The 19,025-nt window shown below is 42.2% G+C and overlaps 1 protein-coding gene and 1 long non-coding RNA gene across 2 annotated transcripts in view; both read left to right on the top strand.

The window, feature by feature from the left end:
* Nucleotides 1–7,728: 7,728 nt before the first annotated feature.
* Nucleotides 7,729–11,240, top strand: LOC123041220 (uncharacterized). Its single transcript, XR_006418426.1, has 3 exons — nt 7,729–7,883; nt 8,907–10,170; nt 10,627–11,240. It is a non-coding gene; the product is annotated as an uncharacterized lncRNA (long non-coding RNA).
* A 6,117-nt stretch (nt 11,241–17,357) lies between these two features.
* The window catches only part of LOC123044850 (mediator of RNA polymerase II transcription subunit 33A), a 103,774-nt gene continuing 102,106 nt past the window's right edge, over nt 17,358–19,025 (top strand). The window contains exons 1-2 of the mRNA XM_044467718.1: nt 17,358–17,809; nt 18,408–18,518. Coding sequence (XP_044323653.1) covers nt 17,517–17,809; nt 18,408–18,518 — 404 coding nt within the window. The 5' untranslated portion in view covers nt 17,358–17,516. The remainder of the gene's footprint in view (nt 17,810–18,407; nt 18,519–19,025) is intronic.

Below are 19,025 nucleotides of genomic sequence, written 5' to 3'. Positions count from 1 at the left end.
CAAGCCGACGAGATTGACTGGGAGAACATGACGAACAAGGAGCTTCATGATAAGTTTCATCAAATGTTGGGTCAACAGGTGGAAGACGTGATGCCAGCTTTGGAAAGGCAATGGAGAAGATGGATGACATTGAGAAGACAATTGACACCAAGTTGGACGCCAAGTTCGATGAATTACTCAAATGTCTCCCACCACCAGCTTCACACTGCGATACAGTAGGGCGAGCATAGCATATTCCTCTTGAGCCAGGACAAAATTCTGGTGCCGCTGCTACTGTTGTTGATGCTTCTGTACCTCCTGCTGCTACTGCAGAGGTGGAGGACTATTATGAGGATGAGGTTGATCAAAATCAGAACTACGTGCAGCCACCAGCACCACCACCAGCAGGTCGACCTCAAGTATATATTCGCAATGGTAGGCCTGCACCACCACCTCAGGTACGAGATCATGACCATGTTCCTAAACTGAAATTGAATATTCCATCGTTTTAGGGTACATACATTCCTGATGTATATCTTACTTGGGAGTTAGAAACTAAACAACGTTTTACATGTTTACAATATCCTGAGGAGAGACGGGTTGCTGCTGTTGTTTGTGCTTTCACTAGCTTTGCATGTGTATGGTGGTCTGAACATTGTAGATTATATCCTATTCCAGCTACTTGGGATGCTTTGAAAACTGCTATGCATACTCGTTGGGTTCCACCATATTATCAATGTGAATTGCTTCAAAAATTGCAGCGTTTAAGACAAGGAAAAAAATTCTATAGAAGAGTATTATCAGGAATTACAAACTGGTATGATTAGATGTGGTATTGTTGAGGAGAATGAAGCTATGCTTGCACGTTTTATGGGTGGATTAAATAGAGAGATTCAGACCAGAGTATAAGGAGTATGCTAATATCACTCGTTTATTCCATCTTGCTTGTAAAGCTGAACGTGAAGTGCAGGATCGACAAGCATTGGCGCGAACTAACTTTTCTGCAGGTCGACCTTCATCATGGACACCACTTGCATCTTCTACTTCCACTGCACCAGCACCTCCATCAGGTGCCACCTCCAGTCGTGATACAAGCAAGCAGGCACAACCACCACTATATGCCAAGAGCGCACCTGTCGGGCCTGCACAGAGCTCTTCTTCTTCCATGGCATCAACAGGGCACACAAGTGATATTATTTATCGTTGTTGTAAGGGAAGAGGTCATTATGCGAGAGAATGCAAATCTCAGTGTGTGATGATTGCTACTGAGGATGGTGGGTATGAGTCCGCTAGTGGCTATGATGAGGAGACTTTGGCTCTTATTACACGTGAAGAACAAGGTGGAGATGATTCTGATCATGACATGCAATACATGGCTCCTGAAGATGCTAACAGGTATGAATGTTTAGTTGCTCAACGTGTTTTGAGTGTGCAGGTCACACAAGCTGAGCAAAATCAGAGGCATAATTTGTTCCATACAAAGGGAGTTGTGAAGGAACATTCTGTGCACGTCATCATAGACTGAGGGAGCTGCAACAACTTGGCTAGCATGGAGATGGTGGAGAAGCTATCTCTCACCACAAGACCACATCCACATCCTTACTACATCCAATGGTTCAACAATAGCGGCAAGGTTAAGGTAGCACGTACTGTTCGTGTGCATTTTAGTATCTCTACATATGCTAATTATGTTGATTGTGATGTGGTACCTATGCAAGCATGTTCCTTATTACTTGGTCGACCATGGCAATTTGGTAAAAATTCTGTACACCATGGTAGAAACAATCAGTATAGTCTTGTGCATAAGGATAAAAATATTACTTTGCTTCCTATGACTCCTGATTCCATTTTGAAAGATGATATTAATAGAGCTAATAAAGCAAAATAGGAGAAGAATAAGAGTTAAAATCTGATTGTGGCAAACGAATTTGAGCAACAAATGAAGCCTAATGCTAAACCATCTAGTGTTGCTTCTGAAATTAAATTGAAAAGTGCATGTTTATTTGCCACCAAATCTGATAGTGATGAGCTAGATTTCAGCAAATCTGTTTGCTATGCTTTTGTGTGCAAAGAGGCATTATTTTCATTCGAGGTCGTACCTTCCTCTTTGCCTCCTGATGTCACTAACATTTTGCAGGAGTTCGCTGAAGTCTTTCCACAAGATGTGCCACCGAGATTACCGCCTATTCGAGGGATTGAGCATCAGATTGACTTAATTCCTGGTGCTTCACTGCCAAACTGTGCTCCATACCATACCAATCCAGAGGAGACGAAGGAGATTATGCGTCAAGTACAGGAGCTTCTCGAGAAAGGTTATATACGTGAATCCCTTAGTCCTTGTGTTGTTCCTATTATTCTAGTGCCGAAAAGGATGGTACATCGCGTATGTGTGTTGATTGTAGAGGCATTAATAATATTACTATTTGTTATCGTCATCCTATTCCTAGGCTATATGATATGCTTGATGAATTGTGTGGCTCTACAATATTCTCCAAAGTTGATTTGCATAGTGGATACCATCAAATTCGTATGAAATTGGGGGATGAATGGAAAACAACATTTAAAACTAAGTTTGGATTATATTAGTGGTTAGTTATGCCTTTTGGGTTAACTAATGCACCTAGTACTTTCATGAGATTAATGAATGAAGTTTTATGTGCTTTCATTGGACGATTTTTGGTAGTCTATTTTGATGATATACTGATTTATAGCAGATCTTTGGAGGAACATTTAGAACATTTACGTGATGTTTTTATTGCTCTACGTGATGCACGATTGTTTGGTAACCTTGGGAAGTGCACCTTTTGCACCGACCGAGTATCTTTTCTTGGCTATGTTGTTACTCCACAGGGAATTGAAGTTGATAAACCCAAGATTGAAGCTATTGAGAGTTGGTCGCAACTCAAAACAGTCACACAAGTGAGGAGTTTTCTTGGCCTTGCTGGATTCTATAGGCATTTTGTGAGAGATTTCAGCACCATTGCTGCACCTCTCAATGAGCTTACAAAGAAAGATGTGCCTTTTGTTTGGGGTATCGAACAGGAAGAAGCCTTCATGGTATTGAAAGATAAGTTGACACATGCTCCTTTACTCCAATTTCCTGATTTTAATAAGACTTTTGAGCTTGAATGTGATGCCAGTGGAATTGGATTAGGAGGTGTGTTATTACAAGATGGCAAACCTGTTGCATATTTTTCTGAAAAATTGAGTCGGCCTAGTCTGAATTATTCTACTTATGATAAAGAATTATATGCTCTTTTTCGGACTTTAGAAACATGGCAACATTATTTATGGTCCACAGAATTTGTTATACAATTCTGATCATGAATCTTTGAAACATATTAAAAGTCAAGCCAAACTGAATCGTAGACATGCCAAATGGGTTGAATTCATTGAGACTTTCCCTTATGTCATTAAACACAAGAAGGGTAAAGAAAATGTTATAGTTGATGCTTTGTCTCGTCGCTATACTATGCTTTCACAACTTGACTTCAAGATATTTGGTTTGGAGACCATCAAAGATCAATATGTGCATGATGCTGATTTAAAGATGTATTGCAGAATTGTAAAGAAGGGAGAACATGGATCAAGTTCGTCGTTAACAATGGATTTGTGTTTCGTGCTAACAAGCTATGCATTCCAGCTAGCTCTGTTCGTATTTTGTTGTTGCAGGAGGCACATGGAGGAGGATTAATGGTACACTTTGGCGTGAAGAAGATGGAGGATATACTTGTTACACATTTCTTTTGGCCAAAGATGAAACGGGATGTTGAGCGTTTTGTTGCTCGCTGCACTACATGTCAAAAAGCTAAGTCACGACTCAATCCTCATGGTTTATATATGCCTTTGCCTGTACCTAGTGTTCCTTGGGAGGATATATCTATGGACTTTGTTTTAGGTTTACCTCGAACAAAGAAGGGGAGGAATATCATATTTGTTGTCGTGGATAGATTCTCGAAAATGGTGCACTTTATACCATGTCATAAAAGTGATGATCTCTACTCCTAATGTCTCAGTTGGTAGTCTGCGTTCCGGGTTTTATTTTCGTCTCACCATTTTCGTCCCACCATTTTCGTTTGATTTTTTTTCGTTGGTTTTTTTTGCCGTTTTTTTTGTCCCCTCCCACCCCTCCCCACCCCACACACGCACCGCAGAAGAAAAACCAGCCCGCAGGAAAATGAGTCGCTCCTGTCCTAGCCCGTCGCGCGTGCTAGGGTTCCTCACGTCACCATCACCGCCGCCGCTGCATGGGTGTTCGTCGACTGGCCCTGCCTCCGGCCGCCGCTGCCCACCTCCATCCTCTCCCCAACCCCGGTCGTCCTCCACTCCACTCCACTCCTCTGCGGGTGCCACCCAACCACCGCCGCCCTCTCCCCGCACCCGCACCCAAGGACGAGAGAGAGAGAGAGAGAGAGAGAGAGCACTCAGCCGGCGGCCAGATCCAGCCCTCACACTGACCCAACTCTCTCTCCGTCGCCATCATCTGGATCTAGGCCGGCCGATTCCGGCGGCGCTAAGAACACTCCTCCTGTGCTCGCCTCGCGCCGCTGCGTCCACCCATCGGGTTGGATTCGCCGCTCCTCGGTGGCAAGGGCTTCGGTCGCCTCCAACTCCGGCTCCGGCTTCGGTACGCACTTCGGAGGCTTGCGCCGCTCGGCGCGTCCCCCGCCCGCGTCTTTTCCTCTGGCCACACCTTCAGGATTCGTGCCGCTCCAGCCCGAGGGCTTTGTAGGCTTGCTGTCGCTGTCGTCCTCTTCACCGATGTGCGTGCACATATATGATTTTGACCTTGGTAGCGCTCCGGTCTCTCTGTGATCTTGGCCCTTCTATCGTTGATGCCCCGATGCTATTGCAGCTGTCCTTATGCAATGCAATTCATTCACGAACACAAGTGGGATCTCCACTGGTTCTGATTCATGCACCAACTACTATTCTGTGTAATTAGTATTTGCTGGTAGATATCAATGGACCATCAAACTTCAGAAAAAATGTCCTTATAAGCTGCTAACTCTTCAATCCTTGCTAGATAGTCTATCATGCTTTCAATTTTTGATGTGAATAAGCACTATTTCATAGATTACAGACGCCATGTTTAACAGCCCATTTCATGAATTAGTAATATTTAAGGTGTCCAGTCTCAATAGTGGTATGTATTTCATAACCATAGGTTTATACTACTTCTGATGAATTCCTAATAAAATGTTATTTTTCAGGAGTCTGATGTGCTTGGTTAAGTTTAGTGCAGCCGCCCCCTATTGATTCCATTTTCTCTGATGCATGGTGGTCGGCCGATAGTCACCTCCACCTTCTGTCGCAGCGTATCCAGGTCAGCATTGCGGCTTCCTCGACACTAAACTTATGCAACCATCCGCCACAATTTTTTCTTTGTGACCTATATATACTCGCCTTTAGTGACAGTCTTGCTGATCTTAGGCAATCAACATTCTCTCCGCTTACTTGTTAGATAGCATTGCTTTGATGATTTAATCTGATAAAGATGATACACTAGGATGTAGGTGTACACAGAAAATTCCCGGTTAGTTTGCACATGACTGAATCCTCTCCGTGCAAAAATTGATGATACATAGTTGGTAAGAAAATTTGTGAGGGGCTAAAACTGCAGTCTTCCCTTACCGCCCAATGCAAGTTCCCGGTCTAATTCTGGATTATTATTGTAGCCTTTAGATGAAGTGCATCCATCAAGTATAGCACCTAATTTACGATGAAGTGCATCCATCAAGCAAATTGTTTGACTGTTAATACAGAGCAAACATATTAGAATAGGTGATTTTCGAGTCTATTGGAAATTGCTCCAATTAAGTTAAGATCAACTAAGTTACTAGGGACCTGGATGCCCTACAAGATACACGAGGGGGGCGCTGCTGCTCTTCTCCTCTTTAATTTCCTTCAACCCCGTCAAGGTCTGCTGCTTCGAATTGTCCCAGATTGGTCGATTTCTTCTTGCTTTCCCGATGATGAACTGAATTTAACGGTGTCCTGTTCTATCTAGCAGTGACGAGCAATTTTGAGTCGTGGCTCTGGGGAACAAGTTGAGCAAGTGCAGCCATCGTCGAGCTTCATCACTTCACCGGCAACTCAGGTCCGTCCTCCTCCCTCTCTACTCATCTTGTGTTGTGGTACATAAAAAATCAGACTCAACATGTGTAGCAGTAGGTCTAAATGTGCATCTCATGTTTGTGCTATGGTAGTTCTCGATTTTACAAGCATGTATTGATCTTGGTTTTGTTCTGTATGCAGGATACTCGATGTTTCACGATTTGTACTACAGATTTCCTGTTGGTTCGACGAACATAATGGAACAAGGCAGATGAGTGCTCCTCTTCTCTTTCCCCCTCTACAAAAAATCAGTTCCAATTGCCGTACAATTTCCCCGGTATGGCTTCCTGGATTGGAACTTTCCACTCATTTATTGTTCTTTGGCCTACATCTAGAGGTAAAATGTTTTCTTGAATTCAGTGACTACTTGAAGTCTTCAACTCGAGTTGGACAACATATGTAATGTTGAATTCAGTGAGATATCGTGATTTGATTTCACTTTATATGTAGAGTTGAGATTGTAATTTGGTTGAAATTTTACATCCTTTATAGATATAGACTGCTATATAATGATTAGAAAACGAGAGACCGTATGTTTTATGGATCAGAAGCGATACTTGCTCTTGCTCTCACGATGAGAAATGCATGGTTCATTTACTCAAGTGTCTTAATTTGCCTCATGTAGTAAACACAAGAGAGATTTAACCTGACAGCCAAAACATTGACCCAACTATTCAAACAATTATAATTCCTTGATGCAGTTACTTTGGTGGACCTGATGAACACTCATTCTTCTCATCTTTGTGTTTTGTGATTTCTTTTGACGCATGGTATTGATGTGTTGTGACATGAAATATGTGTATTCATCTAACTGTTGTTCCTCTTCTAGCCTGCAGGATCGCGCCACTCAACCCCCGAGAGCACCAAAGAGCCGCCTCTCAACACCTACAAGCCCAAGGGACCTTACACAACCACCATCGTCTCGGTAGAGCAGGCAGTAGGTCATAACGCTCTGGGAGAGACGTGCCATGTCATCATCAACCATGCCGGCAATGTGACATACTGTGAGGGGCAGAGCTATGAGATTATTCCTCGGGTAATTGTCTAGCCGTTTCCACCATTCTCAGTTTTCCATTGTTAGAATGCTGAACAGGGAACTCTTGGTGTTATTAAATAGGAGGATAACATATCAAGTTACCACGTACTGAAAGAAATTATGTTCAAAACTTTATACATTAATTTGAGTTCACTGAAACATGGCTTGAGAGTGCTTCTGGGCTTGCACGCGAATGACGTTGGGTGGCGTGCGGTGCTCGGGAGACGCCACCACAATGAAGGCATGAACAAGCTGGTCCATGCATGGTTCTGGCTGTACCACAGGTAGGATCGCATGGTATCCTTTCCACTTCCATCATGTTTCAGTTGTGCCAATGCCTTCTTATGATACAAGATTGCAACAAATGATTACAATCAATAGTCATCTCTGTTATTACCTTTCTGTAGATGTATGTTCTGTAAGTTGATCTCAGTTCATCTGGGTGTTCTTTTAGGAATAGCTCACGGTTGTGTTTTCTGGCACCAATATGTTAGGTTTATAAAGCTAAATGAGATCTATATATAGCAGGAAAATATGCATATAGCCCAGATGTGGTGATTTCAAGATGAAAGGAAGAGCTGAGAAGCTCGAGAGAGCTGGAGGAACAAGGAGAAGCTAAAAGGATAGCAGAAGATGAGGCACTGGGGAGCTATTAGACATACAATGTTCAACCTTGGTTGCTGAGGATAAATGCAAAAGAAAATCATCAAGGCTATCTTGCATACCATGGCTCTTTGAGGTTCACGTTGAGGTCAGTTTTAATCTCTTGTAATTCAGTGTATTCTGAAAACAATGAACCTTTTATATTTATTCCGAGTCACCTGTCTAATATTTGTCATGAATACTCCCTTTGCGGGGATGTGATGCCACCGCTCCACTCCTCGAGTCACCTGTCTAATTGCTTTGATCTTTGTATTTTAGTACAGACAAGAATAGCTTCAATGACATCATCTCAAATCATCAAGTTGTAACTTCCCTCTTGAGTGGGTCTTGTATTTTAGCAGGCTTATATTTGAAATAGTTGAGGGCCACTTGTGTTGTTTCTATATGGGTGCACACCAAATTAAACCTTCCGAGAAGATTAATGTGCTCATGATTTACCTTCTGAAAATGGGAACTTGTGATCCTTCTGCGTGTGATGAGCTGGATATGAAAAAGAATGATGTAGATCTGCAGCTCTATAATCTGAACCGAATTAGGTATTCATTTTAGTCCGTTGTATCTTATATCTTGGTATTCCAAATCTCCATGTGTGAAGAAATATTTTTCAGTCAAAGGATTAATTTGTAAATTCTCTGCTTGTATATCCTATTTTACTGTTCAGATTTTTCCTAGAGATTTGGGCTGGCAACCAAAGATGTTCAGCCTTAATGGCTTGTGATATATTATCATGTTTAGGATAGACGAAAATAAGATTGCAAAGGTACATTATTTTCCTGAATAAACTAAATAGTGTTACAAATGGTGATAAACATGGGTAGTTTTCACTTCTTTATTACTGCTGAATCATGATATAAAATGCATGTTTCTTGTTTTATACCTTCAGTGTGGATTATTACGTGAGTACCTTGTCATTAACTTTCTTTATTTAGGACTACTTTTGTTTCATATTCATACTAAAACTTTTCTCAGGATACTAAAATTTACCCTTGCACTCAATTTTTCTAGAGCTAATAAAATATCTCGTTATAGTGAAATTTGACTTTTACTATTTTTTTGTCAAGATACTCAGTTTTCTTATGTTAAAATTTATCTTGTTACTGAAATTTTATAGGAACGAAGAGCTCAAGATTTTGTTTTGTTCATGAAGATGCATAATCAAGAGGAACCACGAGGATTCCTAAGAACACTTGAGGTGCAGCAACATCACTTAACCTTTTCATGTTACCCTAGATGATTTATCATCCTTGCTTGCCCCTCCCGACAAGGATTCATATCAAGAGTTCAATACTTGTTGGGGGTTCCTCGCAATGCACGCACAGAGAGGCATAATTTCTTTGCTTCCCCCATCATCTCTGCAATAATATGGCGTGCATGTGCAAAAAGAAGGATCTGATGGTCTACTAAGGGCTTATAGGAATGAAGAGCGGCTTATCTTCTTTACGTGTTTATCTGGTAAATATTCATCTCTCAGGCAATACAAATCGTATGGTTACAAGTTCAACAACAACATGGGGAGCACTGGCGTGGTAGTCCGACGGTAGAGGGATGGCTGGGCAACAGCCTACCGAGGAGTTGGAGGGAGGGCTTGATTGGGCCACACCTGTCCACGAGGGCTCGTTGGTGGACTAATCAAGAAGGGGGGAGGGGCTGGGTGTATCTGCAACACGCGGTTCCGGCTGGTGTGCTCCTCGGCGGTGTCCGGGACAGGTGGATGTGTGGGCGGCTGCGTGTGTGAGTGTGCTTCGGTGATGCGTGAAGAGGACGCGGGGTGGCCAGTGCGGTGCCCTGGTGAGCAGGTGGTTTGATCCGGACGAATTTGGCCATCGTGGCTCGACGTTGGACTTGCTGGTGCATGTTGTGCAGAGCTCGAGAGGTTGATCCGGGCGAAAGCTTGTCTCCGGAGTTTCCAAGAGCCGGTGATGGCAAAGCTTTCGAGTGTCGTTTCCTTCCTATGGGCATCGCCAAGGTATTCTCAGCCGCAATTTATGCTGCTTCGGAGGAAACTCTAGAGTGTCGTTTCCTTCCTATGGGCATCGCCGAGGTATTCTCAGCCGCAATTTATGCTGCTTCGGAGGAAACTCTAGATTCATGTGATCGGACGATGACGGTGCTTTGGCATCATATCCCTCTCCAGGGTTTCATCTTTCGAGCTATGCATTAGCATGCTGGGCCGATGGAAGATGGAAGCAGATGCATTTATAACAAGGGCACTGGCCACAGGTTTACAACGACTTACTGGTTGTACTGATGGAGCAGAGTGCATATTTGTGCAGAGTCTACAAAGAGTAACTGAAAGACTCGACTGATCAGATTTGTCAGGAGGGCTTTCTTATTTATGTATCCAATTTTATGCATGCCAGAGGAAGAAGATCAAGGTATGTATATATAGCTTGATTAGACACAGTGGTAAATTTCTTATGCTTTTTTGGCCTGAATCATCTATTCTGTTGTGCGTACATGTACTACACAGTGTATTATTTTTTGGCCTGAATCAAAAAATAATTCAGTCATTTAACCTTCTCAAATCCAGATCATGTACTACACAGTGTTGTTTCTTTTGCCTACAAGCATCACGCACACCTACCAGTAGGACCTGAATGATGTGCAGAAGATAACAAAACAAGTTTACAAGTGTTACCGAAATTTCCTTAAGTTCTTTTCTCCTATGATTTACTGAATGCATCCTTGTGTTCTGTAATTGTGTAAAAAATGGCATCTTTGTGATGTACTTTTATTTAACTCAGCTCATTTTTCTCCGTATTGTACTTCTAAAATTTGCCAAGTTTCGAATTCCGACTCAGAGTGCTTATTCATGTTCTTTTTTTTGTTAGCTTTTAGTCAGCTGAGTTGAAGAAGCAAGTACCTGAAGAAATGGACAGATTGACATTTAAAAATCCTGAAGATATGAACATACAATCTTGCTGATTCATGTGTACTAGCCTGCTCATTCATATAGTTTATAATCTGAGGAAATATTTGCCGTCTATGTTAACCTCCAGTCTTGTACTGCTGAAGGTTGTAGTTTGTGTTGTATCATATGTGGGCATGTTCTTTACTTCAATCTAGACTTACGTGCCTTTGTGTTAAGTTGTCTTACATCTCAAGTTTTGTATTTTCATGTTTCATGAATTATGTGGGTATGTGGCAGCCCACATAATACCACATACAGTATGTGGGCAGCCCACATAATCCCACTTAAATAAGTGGACATATGTGGCAGGAAGTGGGCAACTGCAGGTTGTCCCACCTACAGGCTGAGTGGAAGAGAGTTCGTATTTGCCGTTGTATGATGAAAACTGGATGACATCTTATGATGAAAACTGGATGCCACCGTGCTTAACGTGTATTTCTAAATAAAAAGAATAATTTGATCAATCTGTTCTTATTTTTGTTATTCGATGGCAACTCATGGTTATTCGGCTTTTGCCCGTAGCAACGCACGGGCCTTCTACTAGTGCTGTTAATGTTGCTGATTTGTTCTTTTGTGAAATTATTCGCTTGCATGGTGTGCCAAATACTATTGTTTCAAATCGTAATACTAAATTTCTTAGCCACTTGTGGAGATGTTTATGGGCTAAGTTGGGGACTAAACTACTTTTTAGTACTACTTGTCACCCCCAAACTGATGGATAAACTGAAGTAGTCAATAGAACATTGTCTACTATGCTTAGGGCTGTTTTGAAGAATAATAAGAAAATGTGGGAAGAATGCTTGCCTCATATGGAATTTGCTTATAATCGTTCATTGCATTCTACTACTAAGATGTGCCCTTTTGAAATTGTGTATGGTTTTCTACCTCGTGCACCTATTGATTTGTTACCTCTTCCATCTTCGGAGAAGGTTAATTTTGATGCTAAACACCATGCTGAATTGATCTTAAAAATGCATGAGTTACTAAGGAAAACATTGAGTGTATGAATGCTAATTATAAGCTTGCTGGAGATAAGGGTAGAAAACATGTTGTCTTTGCACCTGGAGATCTTGTTTGATTACATTTGCGTAAGGATAGGTTTCCTAATTTGCACAAATCAAAGCTAATGCCACGTGATGATGGTCCTTTTAAGGTGTTAGAGAAAATAAATGATAATGCATATAAACTTGAGCTGCCTGCAGATTTTGGGGTTAGTCCCACTTTTAACATTGCAGATTTGAAGCCTTATTTGGGAGAGGAAAATGAGCTTCCGTCGAGGACGACTTCATTTCAAGAAGGGGGGGATGATGAGGACATCAACACCATTGTTACACCCACAGCCCCTACTGCTACATATACTGGACCAATTACTAGAGCTCACGCACGCCAATTAAATTATCGGGTACTTTGGTTTCTTGGTAATGATTCTAATGTTCACGAGAATATGATGCTGCCTAAATTGGATACATTTGTTTTGCTTACAAATGAAGGACCTGGCATGGATAAGAGGGAAGAACACTGGAGCAAGACCAAGCAAGGAGATGGTGGCATGCGCAAGGGGAACACGAACGGAGTTACAAGTGATGATTTCAGGAGTTTGAAGCCACCATAATGAGTGCATCAAGCCTTGGACGAAATATACAAGATGCCACTTAATAAATTTCGTCCAGAGGCTATTCTAGGTGCTGCGTCACCTTATTATTGGGCCAGGCCCATGTAATTTCGAAATACATAATATAGGCTATTTTTAGAGTCTGCATGTGTGAAGAAACAAGAGATAGGGTTGGTTTCGGACCCCTTCCCCAAGGGCCACGAAATCCCCCCCCCCTCTTCCTCCATATATACAGCCCTTAGGGCACCGTTTAGACTTTGGGTTTTGTTTAGATTAAAAGTTCGCCATCGCTGCAACTTTGCATACTTCGTTTGTGTTCAGCGACCAGACCAAGACGTCACAGAACCCCACCTTCGTTAATAAAGCTTTCCTCTTATATTTGCAATATCCAGATTGCAATCTCAGTTTCTTGTTTGTTCTTCGTTTGCTCGCAGGAAACAGACCCTTGTGGTCAGGTTGATCGTGCTCCGGCGTGGTCAATAACCCCTCAGAAGTTGGTTTAGCGATTGTTAAGGCGCGACGTCTCGCACCTTTGTAATCGGATCGTCAAGGTCGACTCCCATAGAAAACGATAGTCACCATCTCATCGAAAGACGGGACACCTTTGCCTCTATCAGCTACACATGTCACGGTAGTGCAAACAAGCATAGATGACGAGGTTCTCAAGGTAGGTTTCTGTGTGCTTTGGCTGTGGCTTGTACCTTTTTTCTCTCTATGTTCTTCCGGATTTGACCAGGCGCCGCCACAGTTCCCTCGGCCGTAATTGAACTGCACATCTTCCTCTCCATTGCCCCACACGGGAAAAGATGCACCTCTAGCTTTAGCTCCCAATAAATTGAAGCTACTCAAAGTCCAAACAGAGGTATCATTTATTTCTCATTCTTTTGCTTGCAACTCAGTTTCAGGATCCTCTAAAGCCGACCATAGTTTTAGTATCATGCACTCTGTATGTTCTCACCAAATGCTCTATAAAACACTTCTGCTCAGTAGGATGGTTATTACTTATTTATTGAACTAGAGTGGTGAGTGCATGATTGGTGTGCTATGGTAATTGACAGTTAAAAATTAAAATTTTGGGTGTGCCTTTTTACTAGCATTTACGTCGTTTATGTACATGTTGCTGATGTGCAACATATATAGGTCCTTTTTGTTGACAATGGTAACCCTAAGCAAGGAGAACAATGTTGTTTTGATCAGAAATTTGTGATATTTTCTGCACTGGTATAATGAGAAAGAGGAGAACGTATATTGGGTCTTGTCATGGTAAGAGACACTTTTGTATTGTGCATATATTTCTTGTTATTTGTTTCAATCTTGTTCAAGTTGATAAAATATTTAGACGTTGTCCCCTACCTGAGTCTCCGAATGAATATGTTGAAGTTTTGTTTTGCTGATCTGATAATATTCTAGCTTAGCATTGAAAATTGACATCATTCATATATGCATCTTCATTTTCTACTTATTTATGATAGAAGTTTTTTATCTTGCATTTAAGTTTGTTTTACTGACTTACAGAGAGAGATTTGAATCTTGTATTATATATTGGCCAATGCAATCAATCTAGAAAATACATTCCTCTCTTGTAGACTGACGAAGAGAGCGCCATTTAAGCAAGAAGTTGACACGAACTTTGCAGTTACTGGCAATGTGAAGGTAGTCCGGTTGATTCCCTCATTCCACTAAAAGCTATTAATTCAATGATGATAGTGAGATTGGAATCTTGTTATTCTTGTTGCTCTTTTTAGATATTGGAATACACTGAACCCAGATTTTGATCATGGCTCTACTTCAGGTGCCTTGTGATGCTTATGTAGTTGTGTGTAAAAGCACTCTCTTATTAGAAAATAAAAAATCATATCCAATAAATAGCACCACCAGTTTGTGCTGTAACTGATAAGACTCTTGTCTATCAAAATATCAATTAAACACCTGCTCGACGCAATAGAGTAGCATAAGAGAAATTAGCGAGATCTTATGAAGCTTAGAGAATGTACAAATTTGTGCAGCTACATAGTGAACTATATAAGAAACTTCACAGTATTGTTCATAAAGTTTTGAATGTCACCCCTGCCCTTGAGACTACAAGACTTGGAAGTAGTTCTGGACTTCTGTCATTGAGCTCCTTGCTCTTAGCTATTGATAAAGCCTAATCTACTTCAGTATAGCTCTGAGTGTATAATTTTATTATGTGTGAATATGCTCGTTGTTTCCATCTTGGAGAAGTAAAATCTTATCAGACTACGCATACACAGATTGTTCTGATAGTACATTATGAAATTTTATGATATTTGCAAATAATCAATTCCTCATGATTTTTTATGCCTTTTCTTTGGATTTTTTAGAGAAACCCTTGTTATCTATCGTTGGAAACTTTTAGATCTAGAGATTGCACATGTGCTAGAGAACTCGTTTCTTCTTCTTCTTCTTTAGATCAGGCTGAAAAGCAAGTTGCTATGGAAGTGAAGTCGATGATTCAGAATGAGAAGAAATTCAATGGATTTATTGATGATAATGAACTTGAATTATTTTGGCCAACTATTTCAATAGCTGGCATTACATCATCCGTTATAGCTCTTATTGAGAGAAGAATGTGTGGAAGGCATCTTGAAAGAGCACATGCAGAAGAAGTCACTATAAAGAATAAAGTTTTTTTAGAGTGAAACAATGAATTCCATCAACTCCCATGTCTCGAGTCCTTCATGTTTTCTTCACTTTAATACCCGACTTGATTGATCTTCGTGGAAAAGTCCCTGCTCTTGAAAACCTCTTGCACACCATTAATTGAGCGAAAGCTGGCAACCGAATGAAAGAAGGAGATTAACGCCCTTGGAAGGGCTGCCACTAAAAATAAGCTAGCTAAACAAACATAAAATATGAAATCTGAGGAAGAGCAAACAGGCAAGAGACAAATGTCCGCTGAAGTTACCACACGAGAAGAGGCGGCAATTGTGGGCTCGGTGTAACATAGGCTTTGTAGTTTTTTTGATAATTCATAGATTTTGTAGCTATGCGGAACACCAGATGCATTACAGGGTGGCCAGGGTGGACCTCGGCCCACCCTGAGATTTTGAATCAGCTTATGGATCTATTACTAGGCCAGAAAGAAAAATTGGCCCAATAACCCTTACCGCCTGAGCACACACACATCACACTCTTGTCCAGATCGAGCCAGGCAATCACCCGCCTCGTCCCGACTCCCGAGTCCCAACGCCAGACGCCCCCACCATCGCCGGCTCGCCGCCCTTGCCGGTCACCTGCCGGAGCCTAGCCGCCGAGGAGGATCCATTCTTCCTTTCCCGCTCCCCTACGAGCTGCGTGCGCGTGCGCCCCTGTCCTGCATGACTGTAGCGCTGTCCCCCTGCCCCCGAGTGCCCAAGTCCGGCGAAATCAACCGTCTTTTCTGAACTTCCCAATTTTTGACTTAAGGTATGAACTACCAATTTCCGATTCGCAATTTCCAATTTTACGTTTTTTATGTGCTATGCTATCCAGTAGATGAACCGAACACATACAAACTTTTGCACACCATTTTTGGCCCAAACAACATTAATTGAAAATTTTAGTGTGTTTGTAAGACCATATTGAGTTGTTTTTATGTGATATTGGTAATTAGTTAGAATAATTATGTGTCATATTTCTTATGAATTTTTTTAGGGAACGAACCACCCTGTTCTCAAATGCTAGCTCCGCCACTACCCATAGCAATGCCTCACACTGATGCACGTTTCTTATGAATAATTGTATTTTATTAATTAGGTTTTCATATATTTCATCTATGAATTAAAACAATACAAGTTTCAGTTAAGACGCCTAATACAACATGTGCTGCAAGTAACTAAATTTGAGTGACATGAGGTGATTGTCCATATACCATGGGGATGGATTGAATGGGAGTTGAGAATCTTAGAATTCCAATATTTGACTATGAGTGTAAATTGGGCAAAATTGTGTCGTCTCCTATGTACGCAGAGTAATTCTGCTTTTATCCTGCAAATTTTTAGTCGTGCTAGATATGCTCATTACAGAGCACATGCTGTCATTTGAGGGTGGATATTCTACCTGAGTGTAACACTCGGGTTTTCAAATTCCCTAGCCCAAGCCACTGATCATGTAGCCGCCACAATCAACATTCAGGTCCGGACCGGCGAGCAGCGTGGCGGCGCCCACTCGGCTCCGCCGAAACGACAACAGCCCACGCGGAGGCATCTCTCTAGGTTGTGCGGCGGCGACGCAATGCTCATAAATTTGGTCAGCTAATATAGAGAGAGCAAGACTTCGACTTTAGTTTCTGAAGATGATGAAAGAATTTCAGTTAATTATTTACATCTCATTTTCCAACCCGATTATCATCAGAGTGTAAACTGTGTCTTTGAGTTGCGTGTAGGTTATTTGTATGTATTGAATTTCTACAGTTATATTAAGATTCATATTACAAAAACTTATAGGTTATGACCGGATATCCCAATGGACAAGGAATAAATCTTGTTCAGATGCATGGTGCCCACGGGTGACTGTTGATGCGAGCTGGTGCTGTCCCATTGTGGCAATACAGATTTGAAGGCGGGGTAAAGGCTAGTGATGACATCGAGAAAAATTACGACGAGCAAGGCAACGACATTGTACAGTAACACGATCATGTGTGTGCCCTCTATGTGGCAGCGACGGGTATCCATCGAGCAAGGACAACAACGCACACATACATACATGTTTAAAATGGTGCTCGAGGCCGCAGGGCCGATCTGGCATGTGGATGGTAAATGTCTGATTGTCAACACTGGATTTTGAACGGTTCGTTAAATTTAGAGACGTTAGTTTTACTTTACAAAATATTCATGACTTATATGCTCTTCTATCAAGTGTGAGTGGAGGAAGGGTGAGTGGGAGAAAAAAGAGGCTCGAAAAGATGAAAGAAAAAGTTATTATAAGATAAGTGTTGTCGAGTCAATCAAATATATGTATTGTATAGTAGCAACGCACGGGCCGTTCCACTGGTTACATATTAAAGTACACTCACTGGAGGTGCGGTGGGCGAAGTGGGTACACCAACAAACAAACACCAGGACCAACATTCCACATATACCCCTTTTCTACTATCACCGCGCCTCCTACATTGCCGACGGCGAACGAAGCCACCACACCCGCGAGAGTAAGCCGCTTCGCCGCAGCCGAGGGCGAGGAGGCGGGGCCCGCCGTTCAACATGGCGTCGTTGTCCTCGCCGTGGGTTGAATGGACCGGGGAGTACACGAAGGCGGCGCAAGCGGAGGCGCTCCCGCCGAATGAGTGGGCGGCGCGGGTGGCCACAGCGGCGGCAGCCGCGGGGGAAAGAGGGGACGTACAGTTTTCGGCGGGGCTGGCCGAAATGCTGGCGCGCGTGCTCCTCTCTGGGGAAAGCAGCGGCGCCGCCCCCGCCGCGGCGTGGAAGTACGCCGAGGCTGCCCTCGCCGCGCGCCTCGCGTCACCGGCGCTCCTCCTCACGCTCCTCTCCTCAAGGTACATACAGTACAGGATGGTAGGAGAGGGGAATGCGCTTGTGGTCCCTGCGTGGTGTCTGATGGAACCTGCCATTTTGCGAATCGCGACCGAAACAATGCTAGTTCGGATCTAGGAGTTTCTCTTGGACATCGAATGGTTGGAGTTAGACGTGGAAATGGAAGAAAACTTTATTTGCCGTACTTATTGTAGGCAGGTGATATCGTTCCCCAAAAATGTTACCCCCTCCGATCCGAATTAATCGACCATATATACAATGAAAATGGACATTGTATAGAGGTTGCGTCATTTAATTCGGATTGGAGGGAGTAGATTTTTTTTTTGCCGTGCGACGAAAATGCACAGGGTACATCTGTGGATGAGTAGAGGCAGATGTACTGTCTTGCCTCTCTAATCAATACTGAGTTACTGACCGTTCAAGTTCATATTAGCTGAATTATACCAGAAAATAACTTGTGTTTCAGAGCACTCACTTTTTTTTTGCGAAAGTTCTGAGTACTTAGATAACAGGAGCAAAATCAAGCACGTGTTGAATGACAGAAATAGACTGTTTGCAAGTATTATATTGATGGGTTCACTGTGTTCCTCCTCCTTGAAGGGTCATTCCTCAACGGGTGGCAAGGCCAACAGCGTATCGACTTTATTTGGAGCTCTTGCGGAGACATGGATTCAAATTATGTTTTCAGATGAAAGCGGCAAATTCCAACAAGTAACCTTATCCCAGTCACTGCATGCTATAGTTAGTTATACAATTTTGTGATATTAAGTTTTGAAATTACACCAGAAGCATATGTATGCTTGGGTATGAAGTACTTATAATTTGAATGTATACCAGTCTTCAACCTTTATGCATTATACTCTACACATCCGGACCGGGCATATCCTTGAGGATTTGCAAGAATGTGTTCTTCAAAATGCGTATAATCTGTTGATGTTATGGAATCAAATTTTGAAAGGGGGTGCCTCTTGTAAGGTGGTTAGTGTTAAGGAGTGTTAGTATTAGGTCTATGAGGCCTATTAGGCTATATTTCCTTTCCAAGTCTATGTAATATATATACACCCCATGGGCTATCAATGTAGGGCAAAGCCCTAGGTGGCCCAGTCTTCCACACTTGGAGGTGGACCAAGAGAATAACAAGAACACAAGGCAAACAAACACTCGCACAAGATCCAATCACACATGCACTCTTTCCACAAATGAAGCAGCACAAAGGTT

This window comes from Triticum aestivum, chromosome 2B, assembly GCF_018294505.1.
Source record: "Triticum aestivum cultivar Chinese Spring chromosome 2B, IWGSC CS RefSeq v2.1, whole genome shotgun sequence".
Taxonomy (NCBI): domain Eukaryota; kingdom Viridiplantae; phylum Streptophyta; class Magnoliopsida; order Poales; family Poaceae; genus Triticum; species Triticum aestivum.
This window is presented reverse-complemented; position numbering and strand designations above follow the sequence as displayed.